General features: G+C 45.1%; 1 protein-coding gene and 1 long non-coding RNA gene across 2 annotated transcripts; one reads left to right on the top strand and one right to left on the bottom strand.

Annotated features, from left to right (window-relative positions):
• Positions 1-1148: 1148 nt before the first annotated feature.
• cd59a (CD59 molecule (CD59 blood group) a) lies at positions 1149-19963 on the top strand. The gene is made up of 4 exons (XM_026142471.2): positions 1149-1800; positions 2916-3017; positions 3176-3249; positions 18883-19963. Exons 1-4 carry the CDS (start codon positions 1740-1742, stop codon positions 19003-19005), a joined length of 360 nt encoding a protein of 119 aa, XP_025998256.1. The 5' UTR covers positions 1149-1739; the 3' UTR covers positions 19006-19963.
• On the bottom strand, positions 6417-8300 carry LOC145420300 (uncharacterized). The gene is made up of 2 exons (XR_013901604.1): positions 6883-8300; positions 6417-6709 (listed from the first exon to the last, which is right to left on the bottom strand). It is a non-coding gene; the product is annotated as an uncharacterized LOC145420300 (long non-coding RNA).
• Positions 19964-20130: the final 167 nt, after the last annotated feature.

Raw genomic sequence — 20130 nt, 5'->3', positions numbered from 1 at the left:
TGTCATCCAGCTTGTTGAAGAAAGATTTGGGCAGGAAAATTGGGATATTTTGGACCAAATACAGATATTGCGGGAGAAATACCATTCTGAGTTCACTCTTCCTATCAAGGAGATAGGGAGTGTCCTCCAAAACTGGATGTTGTTTTTTAGCTTCTCCAGTAGAGGGAGAAAGTTTTCTTTCACTAAGGAAATATATTTTCTTGTTATTGTGATGCCCAGATATGTAATTTTTTCACAAGTTATTTTAAATGGGAGAGATGCAAACCACTCATTGCTTTCCAATTTGATGGGCAATACTTCACTTTTTTTCCAGTTGATCTTGTAACCGGCGAAGGTGCCAAATTTGTCAATAACGGAGAGGGCTGCCGGGACGGAGGTTTGGGGTTTTGTTATGTATAGTAAAATGTCATCAGCATAGAGCGATATAGTATTAGAAGTATATGCTGTGTCATAGCCACGTATATCAGGGTGAGTACGAATCGTCTGTGCCAGGGGTTCCAGAGCGAACAGGACTAAGAACACATGCCTGACGTGTCCCTCTGCTGAGCTTAAACTGAGTGGATAATGTTTGGTTTGTAAGGATTCTGGCTGTGGGATTCTTGTAGAGTAATTTTATCCAGGAAATAAAATCTTGTCCCAGCCTGGATGCATACCATTTTTTAATAAACCAATAGATTTAATAATTTCTTCAGTTGTAATCCTGGCATTCAAAATCTTGCGATCCACCTGATCTAACACAGGGAGATCACACTTATCTAAAAAGTCCTGCATATCTTTAGGCCCTGCAGTGGAATGAGAAGTATAGAGAGATTGATAAAACTGCCTAAAGTTATCATTAATGTCTTTATGTGATGTAACCAGGTTTCCATTGCGTGATCTAATTTTGTGAATCATTCTGTCATTTTTTAACTTCTTTAGCTGTCTAGCTAACAACTTATGTGGCTTGTCCCCAAATTCAAAGTACTTCTGTCTTACAAAGGTGAACGCTCTATTAATGTTGCTGGTTAGTATTTGATTTAGTTTATATTTTAATGCACAAATAGTGTTGTACTTATCTAAAGAGGGAGCCCTTGCATTGTTGGCGTCCAAATCGTGGATCATTTTTTCTAATTTTAACTGTTCTAGTTTATTATTTTTATTCCGTGAGGCCTGATATGATATTATGCACCCCCTGATATATGTTAAAGGTTTGAACCACGAAAGCTTCGTGGAGACGGTCGAGCAGTTTGAGTTGATTCGAGGTTAAATGTGAAAGGTCAAGCAGAAAGTTGGTGTAAGTCATGTCTTCTCGCCCACCTCTGACCACGGCTCCCACAGAGAGACAGTAATCCTTTGGTGCTTTCACCTCTCTGTTTTCATTCTTTGGTTTGTACGAACACCACAGAAACTGCAAACTGTAAACTTCCTGCTGAACGTGTCAGTTTGAACATTGCAGTGGAACAAACTCACCAAAGAAACGGACCGAACGTTTGACACTAGAGGTTCTGTGACTGCTGGTACTGAGGACACGCCTGTGTTCATGGTGACTGCAGACCGCAGACCCATGGAAATAATGCATGTGATTGTTTATAAGATGATGGCACAGGCTCCATCCAGTGGGTGTGGCCTCTGAGCTACACTCAGCCTTGATGAGAGTCAGTCATCGCTCCTCCTCCTGATCATCATCATCAGAGCTGCTGCTGGATGAGCCGTGGACCTGCTCTGTTATTCTGACAGATGAGTTTGTGAGCTGTGCAGAGATGAAAATGAAGAGCACCCTGGGGATCTGTCTGGTGATCTGCTGCACTCTGATCGGACTGGGTATGTTTGATTCATTCACATGTCTGACTCTGTAGACTTTATATACATATACTTAAACATATACATATATACTTATAAACATAGGGTCTTTACTGTAAAACAGAGAGAGCCTTGAAGAGACTGCTGTTGTGATTTACTGCTGTGTAAATGAAACTGAATACAAAAGCTCAACAGTCCCTGTGTATCTGAACGATACTGAAAGTGCTGAATAGGAAGCATTCACAGTGAGTGGGACGGGTGATGGGTGCGGCTGCTAGCTGTTGGTTTAAATCATAACTAATGAAAATGGTTATAAAGAAATAAGGTTTTGCACATTTATGAGGATACTGTGGGCTGAAAAGAAGAGCTTCAGATTAAATGTGGCTTTTTGTTCATGAAGCTTTAGAAAAGATGACGTTTTTCTCTTTTTCCAAACTGTAGTTCGAGTCCCACGTGGAAACAGTTATTCGTACACTCTTGCTGGTTTTAAACTAGGGCACTGCTCTCTGACTGCAGATAACAGAAAGTTAAGGAATGGAAGTCGTGATGTATGCATATCCAGGGTCTGATTGTTCTGAGTAAACTGGGGTCTGACGTGAAGCCCGAGTTCCGATACAGTCAGAGTCATTTGGCAGATGGTGAATCGGTCTGAGTCTGGTTAACGGGTTCAGGTGATTGATGGGATAAAACTGCAGATGTGACCACAGATGTTGCGGTCAGGTGTGAGGAGGCTGTAGGTCCATGTAGAGTCTACAGTTAACGTTTCATTAACAGAAAGGCTGTACTGTGACAGGAACTGGCTCTATGGGAATAATCAGCCTCTGTCAGTGATGACCTGTTGTTACCTGACTCAATATGTTTGGAGTGTCTGCAGAGCTGAAAGTCCGACTGTGTTTAAGATTCTTGCTCATTTAACCTGTAATTATTTGACGACCCTAATGACCTGGACCCTCATCCTGGCTGGAGCTGGTTTCACGTTGATCAGATGAAGAACTAGTGTGGACTGAAAGTCTTGATTCTGATTCATTTTAGAAGGCAGGGAACACTTTTTTATGTTTCTGATCATTGTTCCCACTCAGATGGCCTTCAGAGCCCTGAGTGGACATGTTGTAATCCAGATGTGTGGTGTGTTTCAGGATCAGCCATCCGCTGTTACAGCTGTAAGGACTACACAGCCAGCTGCACCAAAGAGCGAGAGTGTAGCTATGACGACGCCTGCCTCACGCTCAGGGAGAGAGGTACAGTCACACCTGCTTTTACCTGTTCACCTATAGAACTGTTCCTGACCTCTGTAAGTCTGGAGGCTCCACGTCTGATCCTCCAGCTGGATGCAAATCAGCCCAGCAGCTCTTACCTCCAAGGTTCTACTCATGTTTCTAATGTTTCTGTCCTGCAGGTGGGATGACGTACCGTCAGTGTATGAAGTACTCGGACTGTGAGTACGGCCGGCTGGCACAGATGTTCCCCCAGGTACCTCTGACCTTTAACCCCTGAGCCTCAGTGGAACTATGTTAGGGTTAGAGTGGAAGTGGTTGTTGTTGTGGTTATTGTTTTGTTCACTCTTATTGTTGCCTTGCTGCTAAACAGATTTCCACTTGTGGGACAATAAAGTATTTGAATTGAATAGAATAACCCGTTGGTTTTCAACTCCAGTCATTATTCTGATGGTAACAGCTAGCATCAGTGCTGAGGCCCCCGCAGACTGAGCCGCTCTGTTCTGCTGCTGATGTTGATGTGATGAAGCTCCTCTTTGTGCCATCAGAGCATCCACTGACACCAGTACAGAATCAGAATCAGATAGCCTTTATTTATCCCCAAGGGGCAATTAAGATACAACAGAGCAGCATGACGTTGAAGATAAGGACAGGGCACAAACAGGTAATAAGAATGAGATAATAAATACACAGAATATACAATACATACACAGTTTTAAAATTAAAGTGACTGAATAGGTGAATAAATAACTGTAAGTGACTAAAAGTGAGTAAAGTGTCGGCAGTATAACAAGAGTGTAGAGTAGTTTATGTTTCTGGGTGTGGGAAATGGCCTCATCGGCTGGAGTTAAAAAGCAGAGCTGCTTTGGGGACAAAGGTGGCGCTCCTCCTCCTCTCAGTCCTGCAGGAAATGCAGTGGAGGCGTCGCCCAGAGGGGAGCCATTGAAATGCAGGGTGAAGAATGTGAGAGGGGTCGTTGATGATTTTGGCTGCCTGTCTGAGGGCCTGTTGGCTGAAAACCTGCCAGGGTTCTGACAGGCCAATGATTGTAGAGCACATTGATGCAGTGTGCTGCAGTCTGTTCCTGTATGAAGGCTGAGGGAGTGGAACCAGCAGGTGATGGAGAAGGTCATGATGCTTTCCAGGAAGGCATAGTAAAAAGTCATCATGACGGCTGTGCTGACTCAAAAGGAGTTGAGTTTCCTAAAGAGGTATAGCCGTTGGTGGCACCTTCTGAGAATCTCCTCTGTGTTGGCAGAGAATCTCAGGAGGTTGTCAAAGATGGTTCTCAGGTGTTTGTACACCTCAGCTACCTCCACTGGCTTCCCGTGGATGGTGGTGGTGACTGAAGCAGCCAGATCCCTCTGCCTGCTCGAGAAGGTCACCACCATCTCTTTGGTTTTGCTCACGTTCAGTTCAAGTTTGGAGCTGTCACACCACTCTACAAACTCCTGCAGAGCGGGCCCGTGGTGTTGTGAGGGCCTGACAGCAGTGACAGGAGAACTGTGTTGTCAGCATATTTAACCAGGTGACAGTTGGGCTGTGTGGATCTGCAGTCATCAGTGTAGAGGATGAAGAGCAGGGGGGAGAGCACACAGCCCTGGGGGGAGCCAGTGGAGGTGGAATGGAGACCGGAGAGAGAGTTGTTGACCCGTCCTGTTGGTCAAAAAGTCCAATATCCACTGAACATCCAGGTGAAATCGGGAGGAAAGTTTAGTGGCCAGGATGTGAGGCTGCAGAGTGTTGAACGCTGATGAGAAATCAGCAAACAGAAGTCTGGCAGAGTCAGGGAGCTCCAGATGTTTGTGGATGGAGTCCGAGATGAAGAGTTTTGCATCATCGACACCTCTGCGTGCACAGTAAGCAAACTGGAGTGGATCCATCAGGGGGTCAGTTGCTCTTACGATGTGCTGTTTTATGATCTTCTCCATGGCCTTCATCACCAGGGAGGTGAGGGCCACAGGACGAAGATCATTCAGAGACTTTGTGTTGTTTCTTTTGGGGATGAGGATGACTGTGGAGTGTTTCCACAGCTGGGGGACGGTGTGACTGTCAACTGAGTGTTCAAATAGAGTCCAGGACACACTTCCTAGTTGCCCTGCACAGTGCCTCAGAACTTGACTGCTGATGTTGTCAGGGCCAGGTGAGCTCCTCTCCCTGATCCTCCTGAGGGCTCTCACCACGTCCTCAGTCTGAAGGTGAGTGCAGAGCTGCCAGGTTTGAGTGAGGATCTGGACTCCTCAAGCTGGGCCATGTTGTCCGTCTCAAACTTGGTGTAGAAAGCGTTGAGGTCGTCAGGGAGGCAGGAGGGGTTTCTGCCCTCCACCTGGATGGTTCTGGGGGTGGTGACCACAGTATTCACAGAGGCCGTGGTTTTGAGGCCCTGCCAGGGTGGTGAATTTTTTTTCAGCAGTATTTTTGTACTCCAGTTTAGCAGTTCTTATGGCCCTCTTGACCTCCCTGTTGACCTCCTTTTTATCCAGTGCAGAGCCGGTGAAGAAAGTCCTGTTTTTTTAATTAAGGATTTCCTTGAGCTCCTTGGTGATCCAGGGTTTGTTGTTGGGGTAGATGGAGACTGTTTTTGAGGGAATAATCTTGTCAACACGGAAGGAGATGTATGATGTCATCGTGTCAACCTATTTGTCGATGTCATCAGAGGGAGAAAGAAGGCTGTCCCAGTCAGTGGCTTCGAAACATCCTTGTAGGGTGAGGATACTTTCCTCTGTCCACTGCTTGATGTTTTTGGTGACCTTTTTAATCCTCTTGATGACTGGGCTGTAAGCAGGGGCCAGCAGGATGGTGTGGTGGTCTGCTGAGCCGAGAGGGGGGAGGGGGGGAGGCTTTGAATGCATCTGGTACAGAGCCGTAGCTTTTATCCAGAGTCTTCCCCTGACGTGCGCTGCATGTAACATACTGTTGGTATCCTTTAAGCGACTTGTCAGGGGAACAGTGGTTGAAATTACCCAGGATGAATTTGGGAGAGTCCGGAGTTAGTTGTTCCAGTTTGTACAGAGTGTTAGCCATCAATGACTAGCCATCAAGAGGCCAGCAGGATGGTGTGGTGGTCAGATGTGTTACAGTGGCACAGTCACATCTTTCACAGTAAAATGGCAGATTTTTCAAAACCCGCCAGAACAAATGTTATCACCTCATGTGGCTCATTAAAAGCCTGAAGTGAACCTTTCCCAAAAAAATGTTTCCATTAGTGCACCCACTGACCGATCCCAGTCAGTGGGATCGGTCAGTGGGTGCGCCGGGATACCGATGCAAATGTGGCGAGACAAGGTTGGGATATAAAGTAAATACTCTTCAGTTTTAAAGAACGACAACGCCACCCTGGGAATTTCACCCAGAGAATACTGGAAATGACACTAAATCACCAGAAAGGCACTTAGGTTCGCTATACTCAGTCCAGAGACGAGGTTCAATGATCAACAAATTCACAATTTATTAATAATTATTTAAAACACCATATAAAAGCACAATCATAAATATTCAAGTACAAATATGCTTAAAAAGGTATTCAGAGCTGAGGCTTACCAGTGGAGGGGCAGGGATGCCACACACAAACTAAAGAAAGAAAACACACCCAAAACACAAGTGCAACACACTATCACACACACACTCACACTAATAAACTAAACAAGGCAGGTTTGTACACTCAAGGGATCCCACCACCAAGGCACCCTAGTCTCCTCCACGTCGGCACTCCGCATCTGAATAAAAAGAAACAAAGAAAATTTTAATATATTACAACAAACTAATGTGTAGCACCGGGGGATAACCCAACTGCAGGACCACACTGGTGATCTACAGCTAGAAAAAGGGCCTCCCACCAGTGGTGTAACAAAAATCCAAAGTACAAATCAAAAGCAATAAAACGACATACAATCTGGATAAAACTCTAAAATCTGGAGCAAACGGAATCGCCGTACTGCTCCAACTTGCCGTCCACACGACGATAAGTTAACAGTCAATCAATAGGCACGCCAGCTGACTCCGATAACCGGCATGCATATGGCCGTTGTCCACGCCGACGTCCACTGTAAAAGCTGACAGCAGCAGGGAAAGAATTCTCACAACGGGAACAGACGGTAAAAGCACAGCAAGGCAAAACAGCAGCACTTCAGTTCGCGTAGCTTGGCGCAAAACTACGGTCCACACTTCCTGCGAAACATAATAAATAATTACTATAAAAGAACAATAGAAGGCAGAGAGCGTAACAAAAGTTGATTACGTACCAAGTAAGCCGGGTCACAGAACGTAAGCAGAATAGCTCAGAGGAGGCTTCTATAGCTACGACCAGCCGCGATGGAGACTTTAGAGGAGTAACCCACAAACGATCTCTACCACACCGAGGAAGTCAGGTGACCAAAAAGGAGATCACAGGCAAGCGATGCAGAGACACTCAAATGGCCACTATTTATACTAGCGCCCCCTAATGGGCCAGGCTGAAAGTGGGTTGGACCGAGGGATAACATTCATCCTGCCACATTCTACCCCTCCTTCTTGCATCGTCGCCCCGACGATGAATTACAAAGACACCCAGATTAGTCCCAAGGCCTAAAAAATGCAGAGACAGCATGTACCCTAGGCTCAGAAACAGAGTTAGCAGCCCCTTGTGCCACCTCCCCTGTTGGTCTTGGGAGATGATGGATGTTTGAATGCTGGCCAGCTGTGGACCGGGTTGTTTTTCGCACCACCACATTTCTTGTATCAGAACTCGTAGAGGGAGCAGGAAGAGAGCTAGATGGAACTGGTGCTACACTCGGAGTAACTGTACAAGTGGCTGGAACATCGGAAGTTCGGTCTTCTGGTGGAAGCAACAACTCAGGGCTACTTGGAATCACTGCCACTGGGCTGTAAGATGGTGAAACATTTACTTGAGGAGCTCCTATGCTCAGGAATAACAGGTCACTGTCACGTGATGAGTCATGTCCTGGTTCTGGGGAGGATATTTCTGGGCCATGTGAGCTACTGCTTGGAGCAGGCCCTTCTGATGGTGTAGCTGCCGTTACCACAGCCTTCAACAAGGTACGATGAACATGCTTCACACTGCTGGGATCATCTGCAGGTGCAATGGTATATACTGCCCCACCTCCTTTAGGTGCCTTCAGGATTCTATATACCACGGGTTTCCATCGATCTTGGATTTTACATCTCCCTCTTCCACTCAGATCGCGCAGGAACACCAACTGGCCATTGTTCAATGGTGCCTCTTTCACCTTTTTATCATGGTGCCTCTTTCTGCGGTCGGCAGCCAATTGCAATCGTTCCTTGGCTCCTTCATGTACAACCTGTAGCCGGGCTTGATGCTCCTGAATCCATTCGTGCACATCTCCACTGATGGGGTCCGGTACTCTGCCCAACAGAAAGTCCACTGGCAACCTGGGTTCTTGCCCAAACATCAATAAGAATGGGGTTTCCCCAGTAGCCTGATGGGGAGTGGTATTATAACAGTAGAGTAACTGGGGCAAACATACATTCCAGTCTCTTTTTCTGGATACTGGCAGGGTCCGCAACAAATTGTGCAAAGTCCTATTAAAACGTTCACACTGACCATTTCCAGCCGGATGATAAGGAGTAGTGTGGGACTTCTCGATACCATAAAACCTGCAGAGCTGCTGGATCAGGGAGCTTTCAAAGTTACGACCCTGATCGGAATGGATACGCGCTGGTACACCAAACTTCGAAAACCACTCAGTCACGAGAACCTGGGCCACTGTAGCAGCACATTGGTCACGAGTGGGGACAGCCAATGTATACTTGCTGAAAACATCAGTCATCACCAAAACGTTCTCCAGCCCATTCCGGGAAGGTTCGAGCAAGGTGTAATCAATGGCCAAGATTTCATTTGGTCGAGAAGCCAACAAATGTCCCATGAAACTTTGAGCTGCTGGTTGGGTGTCTTTTGCAACTTGGCAACGTTCGCATCTCTGACACCAACGAGCTACCTCAGCAGACATACCTGGCCAATAGCACCGTGAGCGGAGAAGCGCTAGGGTCCTTTCCACACCTTGATGGCCGTGCTCCTGATGAACATGAGTCAACACCTGCTCAATTAGTGCACTAGGCAGCAAAAGCTGAAGTACCACCTCGGCACCGTCAGGGCGATGAACCTGACGATACAGAACTCCTTCCCTTTCGATCAGACGATCCCATTGTCGTAGCAGCACCAGAGCAAGTGGAGCAAGCTGCTGCCGCTCCTCAAAGCTGGGTCGCTGCTTCCGTCTCCAGAACACCAAGATCTCCTTTATCACTGAGTCGACCTGTTGGAGGGTATGAAGATCAGGAGTAGTGAGATGGGGCAAAACTGTAATGGCAGCTTGTGATACCTCAGCTGGTCCCAGCCGCAAGGCTTGTTGAAGAGGTCCAGGCAAGGCTGTACCAGGAACCATGGCTTTAATCTCCTGAGGATCAGGTGGATGCTGGCGAGATAAAGCGTCTGCATTCTTATTACTCCTTCCTGACCTGTACTTTAAGTCAAAGTCAAACGAAGCGAGCTGAGCTGCCCAGCGCTGTTCAGTAGCCCCGAGTTTAGCAGAAGACAAGTGACTAAGAGGATTGTTGTCGGTGTAAACAATACACTTATGGCCCAACAAGTACTCTCTAAATTTCTCAGTCATGGCCCACTTAAGTGCCAAAAACTCCAGCTTCATTGAGCTATAATTTAGCATATTGCGCTCAGTGGGCCTCAAACCCCGACTGGCATAGGCTATTGGCCTCACTTTACCTCCCTGCTCCTGGGAAAGCACTGCCCCTAGGCCGGCATGGCTGGCATCCACTTCTAAAATAAAAGGCAAAGAGAAATCTGCATAAGCCAGCACTGGTGCTGTCGTCAGCTTAGTCTTTAATGCCTCAAAACTTTGAGCACACTCGGCAGTCCAGTTCTCCACGACACCATGCTCTGACCTCTTCTTTGATTTTCTGCCTCCCCACTCTGCCACCAGTCTATGCAGAGGTGCCGCCAACTTGGCAAAACCCTCCACAAAACGGCGATAATAGCTGGCAAACCCAAGGAAGGAGCGTAGTTCCGAAACAGTCTTAGGAGGCTGCCAGTTAGCCACCACTTCCACCTTGCTAGGGTCCGTAGAGACACCTTGATCGGAGATGACATGGCCTAGGTAGCGAACCTCCCGCTGGAAAAAGGCACATTTGGCAAGCTTGGCTTTTAAACCTTCCTGCTGAAGCCGACCTAGCACCACATCCAGCCGCTCAAGATGTTGCGATACTGTTGATGAAAAGATTACAATGTCATCAAGATAGAGAAGCAGAGACTGGCACTGTTGATCACCGAAAAGGCGTTGCATTAGTCTCTGGAAGGTGCTAGGGGCATTACAGAGCCCAAATGGCATTCGGTTCCATTCAAATAGGCCGAAAGGAGTACAGAAGGCAGTCTTGGGCCTATCCTCTTCCGTAACTGGGACCTGATTATAGCCACTTGCTAAATCCATGGTGGAAAACCAACGGGCACCAGTCAGCGCATCTAAGGATTCTTCAATGCGCGGCAGGGGGAATGCATCTTTCCTTGTCTTGTTGTTCAGTTGCCGATAATCAACACACATGCGCGGGCTGCCATCCTTCTTCTTAACGAGCACAATGGGAGAAGCATAGGGGCTGCTACTCTCTCTAATCACCTCGGCCCCTAACAACTGGTTAATATGCTCTTTCACAACCTCGTACTCTGAAGGGGGGATGCGCCTATAACGCTGCCGCACGGGGATATCGTCTAAGACTGGAATGTCATGGGAGATCAAGTTAGTGCAACCCAAATCAGTGTCATGAGCAGAAAAGACAGAGCTGTATTTCTTAAGGAGAGACCTCACCTGTCCCTGTTCCTCTGCTGACAGTTTAGACAAATCAATCCCTTCCATCTGATCCTGCACAGTAGGAGTGGCGGTGTGAGATGCCATTGTGGCTACGTTAGGGAGTACTTCTGTCACACCAGCGGGCAAACTGACCACATGAACATCTTCCAGGGTCCCTATAACGGTCCTAGGGTAAAGCAAGACCGCCGTAGTCCCTACATTAACAACTGGTATGTATGCAGTACCTCTAACCACTCGAACCAATGCAGGGGACGCTAAAAGTCCAGCAGGCAAGTTAACATCAGTAGGTTCAAATAACACAGTGGCACCTGAATATTGCTCAGAACAGGTGGCGGCCACTACTTTCATTACACCACCCGGAATGCAACATGCTCGCTTACCCCTCACTCTCACATGGCCAGACAAATCCAGTGGGGCTCTTATACTAACGTCATGGCACTTTTGCAGCGCCTGCACAAGGGGTTTAGGGGCCTCTGTGACAAAGCCCAAACTAAACAATGCTTCACCGTGTTGCCCAAAAAGCTCGTGGTAACACTTCCGAATGACATTCATCCCCAATACACCCGGAACCGTGGAAGGTCCTGCACCTGGAGGATCTTTAACGACCAACACGCCACACTGTGGAAGAAACTTGTCACAGAGCTCTACACTTAACTCGATATAGCCAAGGTAAGGAATGGACAACCCATTAGCCGCTTTAAGCTGCAACCAATGACAAGCTTGGAGACGCTCTTGACCCCAGGACTCAAAATGCTGGCGGAAAAAACTTTCAGTAATGGTAGAGACCATGGACCCTGTATCAACCAAACAAGGTACTTTTATACCGCCCATGTCCACATCTATATGAGGACAGGATGAAATTAATTTCGAGACTGCCTCTGGACCATTAGAAACAACCCTTGAGCCAATAGACACCCCACCCGAACTGTGGCTCGGCAATACGGAGGGTGCTAGTTTTCCGAAGCCGTATTTAAAGGAGAGTGCCTGCGATTATGCAGAGGGGCCTGCGAAGGAGGCCGGGAATGAGGAACGCGTTCCCCATCACACTCCCGAGCAAAATGTCCAGGTTGCTGACAACGACGGCATATAATGGAGTCGCCCCGTCCTGAGCGAGGCATTCGATGGGGGCCCTGCAATCGAGCAATGCTCTGAGTGAGCTGATTAAGTTGCTCCTGCTGGCGCTTTAACAATTCCTTCATCTCGCTCATCTCAGACAAATGGGTAGACTGAGCTATTCCTGAGGGACCGCTATGGACCCCATACTGAATGCCATAAACAGAAGGGACAGAACTGCTTCTATGCCTAACGCCACTAGGCAACCCTTCACGTTCCCACCTAATAGCTTCCCCTCTAATCTCCAGCAATGTCAGTGTTGGCTGCCTCCTTACTAGCTGCTTTAACTCCCGCCGCAAGGTACTATCTAAGACCTGTTCAACAAATTGATCTCTTAATAAAACGTCAGCATTGGGCATGCCATTGGGGGCACTCGATTTAACTTTCTCCATAAGACCCAAGAGAGCGAGGGAAAACTCTTGCAGCGTCTCACTTTCCTGCTGTTTTCTAGAGAAGAAAGCTTCCTGCAATGCTACATAGGAGTCCGAACAGCCATAAAGTTCTTGCAATATAGTAATTATCTTAGCAGGATCAGTCCTCTCTGCACTAGAGCGATATTTAATCTCCTCACGTGCTTCTCCTTCTAGGTGGTCAAACAGGAAAAATGCTTTATCAGCCAAAGACAAATGACGTGCTCTAGCACAACCTTCTATTTCCTCCAACCATTCATTCAACCCTATACCTGATTTTCCTCTAAACATAGGGCACTTTCTGTCACGGGGCACAAAAACTAGTCTCTCTGCTACAGAGACACCAGCCGTTGGGGGGTTAACAGATGATGCAGTTGAAGTAGAAGGTGTAGCACTAGTACCTGACCCAACAGCCCTCTCCTGACGCAGCCTCTCATTGTCTGCTTTCAGCTGCGCGATCAAGTCCCTGAGTTCCTGTAACTCTTCCTCCATCTCTGTAACACAGCTGTGAAATCCCACACCAAAGTAGCTGCTGCTTTGCCTTTATTCTGTACAAAATAATATAAAAAAACAATTTACGTTACACCAAACAAAAAAAGAAGAACACACGTCTCTGTTTTAAAGAGTATATCCTGTCGACAACGCCAAGTTTGTGGCGAGACAAGGTTGGGATATAAAGTAAATACTCTTCAGTTTTAAAGAACGACAACGCCACCCTGGGAATTTCACCCAGAGAATACTGGAAATGACACTAAATCACCAGAAAGGCACTTAGGTTCGCTATACTCAGTCCAGAGACGAGGTTCAATGATCAACAAATTCACAATTTATTAATAATTATTTAAAACACCATATAAAAGCACAATCATAAATATTCAAGTACAAATATGCTTAAAAAGGTATTCAGAGCTGAGGCTTACCAGTGGAGGGGCAGGGATGCCACACACAAACTAAAGAAAGAAAACACACCCAAAACACAAGTGCAACACACTATCACACACACACTCACACTAATAAACTAAACAAGGCAGGTGTGTACACTCAAGGGATCCCACCACCAAGGCACCCTAGTCTCCTCCACGTCGGCACTCCGCATCTGAATAAAAAGAAACAAAGAAAATTTTAATATATTACAACAAACTAATGTGTAGCACCGGGGGATAACCCAACTGCAGGACCACACTGGTGATCTACAGCTAGAAAAAGGGCCTCCCACCAGTGGTGTAACAAAAATCCAAAGTACAAATCAAAAGCAATAAAACGACATACAATCTGGATAAAACTCTAAAATCTGGAGCAAACGGAATCGCCGTACTGCTCCAACTTGCCGTCCACACGACGATAAGTTAACAGTCAATCAATAGGCACGCCAGCTGACTCCGATAACCGGCATGCATATGGCCGTTGTCCACGCCGACGTCCACTGTAAAAGCTGACAGCAGCAGGGAAAGAATTCTCACAACGGGAACAGACGGTAAAAGCACAGCAAGGCAAAACAGCAGCACTTCAGTTCGCGTAGCTTGGCGCAAAACTACGGTCCACACTTCCTGCGAAACATAATAAATAATTACTATAAAAGAACAATAGAAGGCAGAGAGCGTAACAAAAGTTGATTACGTACCAAGTAAGCCGGGTCACAGAACGTAAGCAGAATAGCTCAGAGGAGGCTTCTATAGCTACGACCAGCCGCGATGGAGACTTTAGAGGAGTAACCCACAAACGATCTCTACCACACCGAGGAAGTCAGGTGACCAAAAAGGAGATCACAGGCAAGCGATGCAGAGACACTCAAATGGCCACTATTTATACTAGCGCCCCCTAATGGGCCAGGCTGAAAGTGGGTTGGACCGAGGGATAACATTCATCCTGCCACACAAATATTTCCTTTAAGGACATGTCCAAGTTTTAACATTTCTTTATTTCTGGGACATTTTAGCTGCAAGGACTTTTTCTGCTAAGGAAGTGTTCAGTTCAGAGTCTAGACCAGGGGTAACAAACATAAGGCCTGGGGGCCAAAATCAGGCACAGCAAAGAAGCCCACATGAAGCCTTTGCAAAATGTACAGAAGGGCATGATTTTTTTAAATTTTGAACTGTATTTTCACAAGTTTTTTAGGTTTATTGTTACTCATAAAAACCTCCCCCATGACGGTTCATGAAAGTCATGAAATAATAGAAAAATTCCATGTTTTCCTTATTAACTATAAAAATGTTTTGTAAATGTAATCCGAGCAGCATTTTTTTTCTTCATCATGCAAACATGCTGTTGGAATTTAACTATTTATATATGTCAGGCATTAAATGTGTAAATAAAGAGGATCTGGCCCACCTAAGGTCGACTTCCAGCCCACAGTGTAAAATGAGGTTGACATCCCATGTCTGGACCAACACATGAGAGGGTTTAGCTAACTCTGTGCATCCATGGACGTCACTGAGACACACCATCTGTATTTTACACTAAAGTGAGGCTGCTGATAGTTTAAAGAAAGCTTTGCTTCAAATGCAGATGATTTACTTCACTGCAAAAAAACCCTCGAATAATCAAAAAGTCACAGCTCAACAGATGTTTCATGAAGCTATTTCACCTCTTATCAAAGAGGCATCTTCATTTTTTTTTCACTTCCATTGATTAAGACCGCCACAGAGAACCCGCACAGACATTTTCAATAATCAGTCTGTGCTTCATGAGTCCTCCTCACAAACCTGTAAAAATCAGAGAGCTGTGGCTGAACAAACAATCCAAAATCCAAAATGTAAAAACAAATCTGAACTCAGTTCTTCGAGATTTCTCTGAAGAAATAACATCACATAAACAATGTTCCCTCTAATGTTTCACGTGTCTGAGCGAACACACAAACTCCCTGAGCCGACACTTGGACCACTGTGAGCAACAGCAGACGTGAGCACTGTGGTCACGCCAGCATCCAAGTTACATGTTTATTAAAATAATCAAATTACAGCATTTCTGTTAGACTACTTTTAATTAACTGCTTCAGCCCACTTACAATGAAAATTTAAAGAAGATCTTGTTGATGACCTGTGCAGCATGTTAACACTATTGGAAGGAAAAATAACTTCAACTCCAACTTTGAAAACACAACTTTCTTTTTTTATATATTTATAAAGCTCTGACTTGTATTATGAGTCTGTGGTCTGTTAGAGAGTCTGTAACTCTGTCTGTAAAATACAGTAAATAATGACCAATGTTGGGCAATTAATTATATAGTTACTTGTTCAAAAAAGTAACTGAGTTATGCAATTAATTAATGTTACGTTCTTAGTCTAGGCGAGTATTGAACGCAACAAGAAGCTGGCCCACTCACACACCACCCAAGCAAGAACACCAACAACAATATCTTTTTAAAGTGCTAAGCAGCCATTTATTTTCTTCAGCAGTGAGCAATGCCAAAAATAACAAACAAAACTCCCTAATGGTCCCTACGCTTTCCTACACAAAATGAAAACCAAACAAAAGACAATTCACTTACCTAACTTTCTAAATGAAAAACAGGAGAAAACTTAATCAACAAAAATGGCTTCTCACGCCTACTAGGCTGCTGCAGTGAAGGATATATACAAGGTGAACAAAATACACGATAGCTACTTGACAAATCTATTTACAGCTATTTACAAAATTGAAGTACTAACGCCAGACACACACACACACGAGGTTATACTTGCAAATAACTTTGTCAAAGAAACTCTACACAGCAATGAATCAAAACACAGGTTCTTTGTTGGATGGTGGAGGTTAGCAGGGCCTCCTCCTGAAGGTGCCTGTGTGGGCGTGTCCCACCACCTCTTCTGCCTGAGGTGCCACCTTTCCCTGTTACACAGCTGACTCACATCAGTAATTTAAAGTATTTAAGCCCAGGGAAAGGTGAGCTCTGGGCCAGAGTGCCATTAGTGTGGTTACAGCTAGTGAGCTGCACTCTTTTTGACTTAGGTTGTACTTTATTGACCAATGCCTGAGTTTTGTTTGTTTTCCTTAAATGGTGATAGCGGCTTGTCCGTCTCTTTTAGTTGAGCTACTGTCATGATTCGAGTTTTGAGGAGAAGACAAACGACTGCATGGTCTCAGTAGATGCCAGAATAGTGATCTTTATTACACACTTCTAAGACAGAAGCATGGGAAGACAAGCGTACAGCCACAGATCTCCGCCGGGCGGCGGCTCTCCATATCTTTTATATTATTCATGATGACGTCACACAGACCTTACTGGAAATGATATCAAGTCCCCACAATCCCAAAAGTCTTCCTTATATAGACATCAGATGGTACTTTTAGAGAAAAACAAGTGTGTGATCTGTTGTGCATTTTGTGAAACTGTGAGTCCACTAGAGAGGATCTCCTGAGACGACATCCCTTTGTTAATAAGTGTGTATGTGAGGGAACGTGCGTGTGTTACATTAGTCTGTATATATGTGCACGTTAGTGAGGCCTGACTACGTGCATAACTGAATGTAACAGTCCAGCTCGAGTGGAGTGGTGATGTTGCAACAGTTTAAGCAGAGAGAAAGTAAGCTGGTGGAGAATTACCTTGTAGCCGATTTACTAAGAAACTAAGAAACTGATAAACTGATGCAGACTAATGAAGTAATAATGAACTTACAACAGTGCATGTAAATGATATCAGTGAGATTAAAATAACATCCATTATCCTAACAACTCCTTTGAAACAATGTAAGACATTCAACATAATACAGGTCAATCCAACAGATCTAATGATTTTCACACTCTTCTAAGTCAGAGGTCTAATGCAAACTAAAACTACATACCATATTATAATGCAACTACTTTGATCTCATATATAAGGTAACATATGATAACAAATTAATCTCCACACTACTTTAATAAAACTCCTTAATTTAACCCTCATGCCTTGTCTCCTTTTTCTGACCTGGACACTTTTTGTTACTTCCCCCTCAACGCCTAGACCCCTCAGGGGAACGTAACAGTTAGAGAGTCTGTAACTCTGTCTGTAAAATACAGTAAATAATGACCAATGTTGGGCAATTAATTATATAGTTACTTCTTCAAAAAAATAACTGAGTTTTGCAAACAACAAAGTTTTTTGCAGCTGTTTACCTAAAAATGCAGCCAAGGCATTTTTTAAACAAACATTTCAAACTATTTACAGAACAATCAGCTGTTCTGCATCAAATCTGATGCCACACAAATTATTTGTGCCGCTCCAAAAATAATTTCTGTCCACTATGAGATGAAGGAGAACAACAGCCTGATACCTGCAGGCCTGACAGCAGCAGATGTGTCACTGCTGTAACACCTGTAACACTCAGCAGGCGCCTCATTGTTCTGACACACAACAACACTACTGACTACACTACACACTGACTACACACTAACTACACACTGACTACACTCTGACTACACACTAACTACACACTGACTACACACTAACTACACTCTGACTACACACTAACTACACACTGACTACACACTAACTACACACTGACTACACACTAACTACACACTAACTACACACTGACTACACTCTCACTACACACTAACTACACACTGACTACACACTGACTACACACTCACTACACACTGACTACACAAGATTTGTGTTGTGCTAAACGTCTCAAATCTCTCACATCTCAAACACGCCGTCACTCCTAAAACTTCCCCCTCCCTTAACAACTAAATGCCTTTTGTGTGTGTGTGTGTGTGTGTGTGTGTGTGTGTGGGGGGGGGGGGGGGGCGGGGGGGTGTTTTTGCTCACAGGCTTTCCAGCGTTTTCCTTATAAAACGCCGTTTTTACCGTTTCTTCCTGCAGTAAATATAAACAACGACAGTATTCAGGAAGAAAAACAAACATTGCAGATATTTTATCATAACTCTGGTTTTACGCGGCCGATCAACACAATTTAAAAACTGGTATAAAGTCCACACTTTGTCCGTCAGTTGTTCCGTCTGTCCTGCTCACATCTCCAATGGTCGTACACGTTGTCATTAACGTGGCTTCACTCCACATCAGCCGCTTTGCTCGCTAAAACACCAGCACATAAGGACGCTGTCATAGCCTGTCAACCACGTTGATTAGCTGCATATATACGAATGTGCATCGCATCATTGGCTGGACTTTGGGATAAGGTGGCATCGTTCTGATCCCATACGGGAGCAGCCAGTCACTGACTCACACTGCAAAACTGAATTGTTAAAGTATTAATTTTAATCTCAATTCAGGTTAGATTTATTTTTGTGCGCAGCTTTTCTGTGCGCAGAGACCGAGCCAGCAGTGCACAATTGCGCACGCGTGCAGCTTAGAGGGAACATTGCACATAACTGCAGTGCTGTTGTAAACTCTTCTCCTCTGGCATGTTCAAAACCCTCCTTTAGAACCGCCTTAAAGGTTCCTGAAGGTTCCTGCAGTTCTTGAAGTTTCTGGAGTCCAGACTCCAGTGTGATCGATACCCTAACAAGGAGGAATTAGTGTATTGATTATGAATATGCTCCTACTGCTGTGCGTGTTTTGTCTGATCACTGATTTGTGACATCATCAATTACTTCCAGGTTTCCAGTTTTACCTTCAAGTGCTGCAACTCTGACCTGTGTAACTCCGCCCCCTCCTCTGCAACAAGCTCTGTGATTGGTGTACTGGCCTCGCTGGCGGTCATGTGGTGGTGCATCCACTGAAGGGCGACCTGAGCAGCTCTGCGGTGCCCCCCTGAGTCCTCTTTAACCACGGCAGCTTCTCATCAATCGCAGTACTGATGCTCACTGATCAATCAGCCAGTCCTCCTCACTTTGTTACATTATTGATAATTAATCGATCAGTTTCAGCCTTAAAGATCCAACATCCCGACCTTTGATCGATCACGAAGCTCCCATAAATGTTTAAAAGTGAATCCTGCAGCATCCCAGCTGCTGATCAAACATGAATATTCAGCCTGATCGATCGCTGATCAGTCACATCTCAGCAAAGACGCATCACAAACACCTGAAGACTGACCGAGACCTGCACTGAGGGAGTGATTGATGTTTCAGGCCAGTGTTTGTGAGAAAACATGAAGATTTTATTCATTTTAACCCACTTGTGTACTTCACACTTACACACTACAGCTTCAACATAGCTCTTTCTGCGGTTCTCAGTCAGATTTTCAAAATAAAATAAGTTGTGAGCAGCTCCCTGTGGCTGTCTCTGCATCACAGACAGGAACTTAAATCAGACAGATTCTCAGGCAGGTTCTGACTGGGTTTCTCTCTGTCAGGTTTCTGGAGGTTCAGTTATGGATAAGAAGTGGAAGCCTCTCTGATTCTGAACATTGCGTCTGAGCTGATATGTGACTGAGGTTTAGCTCTCTGTAGAAGCCTGAAGGCCTTCCTCGAAGCAGCTGCTTAAATAAAACTAAAACCCTTAAATGATGATTTGTGTGGCGTTTGTTCTGCTGCTGTTTGCAGAAGCACAAAGCATAAGAGGAAACCTTCAGTAAAGTCAAAGCTAACGCCGAGCCCTGAAAGCTGCTCTCACTCATCTCTGTGTACATGAATAAAGGTTTCTGCTCCTGTCTTTCAAAATAAAGTCAAAATAATGTTATCTCTGATGGTGTGACTACATTTGAATGATTAAAGGCCTTCTGCTGCTTTCAGAGCAGTCTGCAGTCTCTGATGTTTGTGTTTCTGTAAAAGCTGATGATGATGCTGAAGAGTTGGACAGCATTGCCCCCTGCTGGCTGACTCAGGTTTGACGTCTATATCTATCTATCTATCTATCTATCGATCAATTCCTTCTACTGCAGGAATCGTGTGATATCACTATTA

Source organism: Astatotilapia calliptera, chromosome 15 (genome assembly GCF_964374335.1).
Source record: "Astatotilapia calliptera chromosome 15, fAstCal68.1, whole genome shotgun sequence".
Lineage (NCBI taxonomy): Eukaryota > Metazoa > Chordata > Actinopteri > Cichliformes > Cichlidae > Astatotilapia > Astatotilapia calliptera.
The sequence above is the reverse complement of the archived record's forward strand: the minus strand, read 5'-3'. Positions and strand labels throughout refer to the sequence as shown.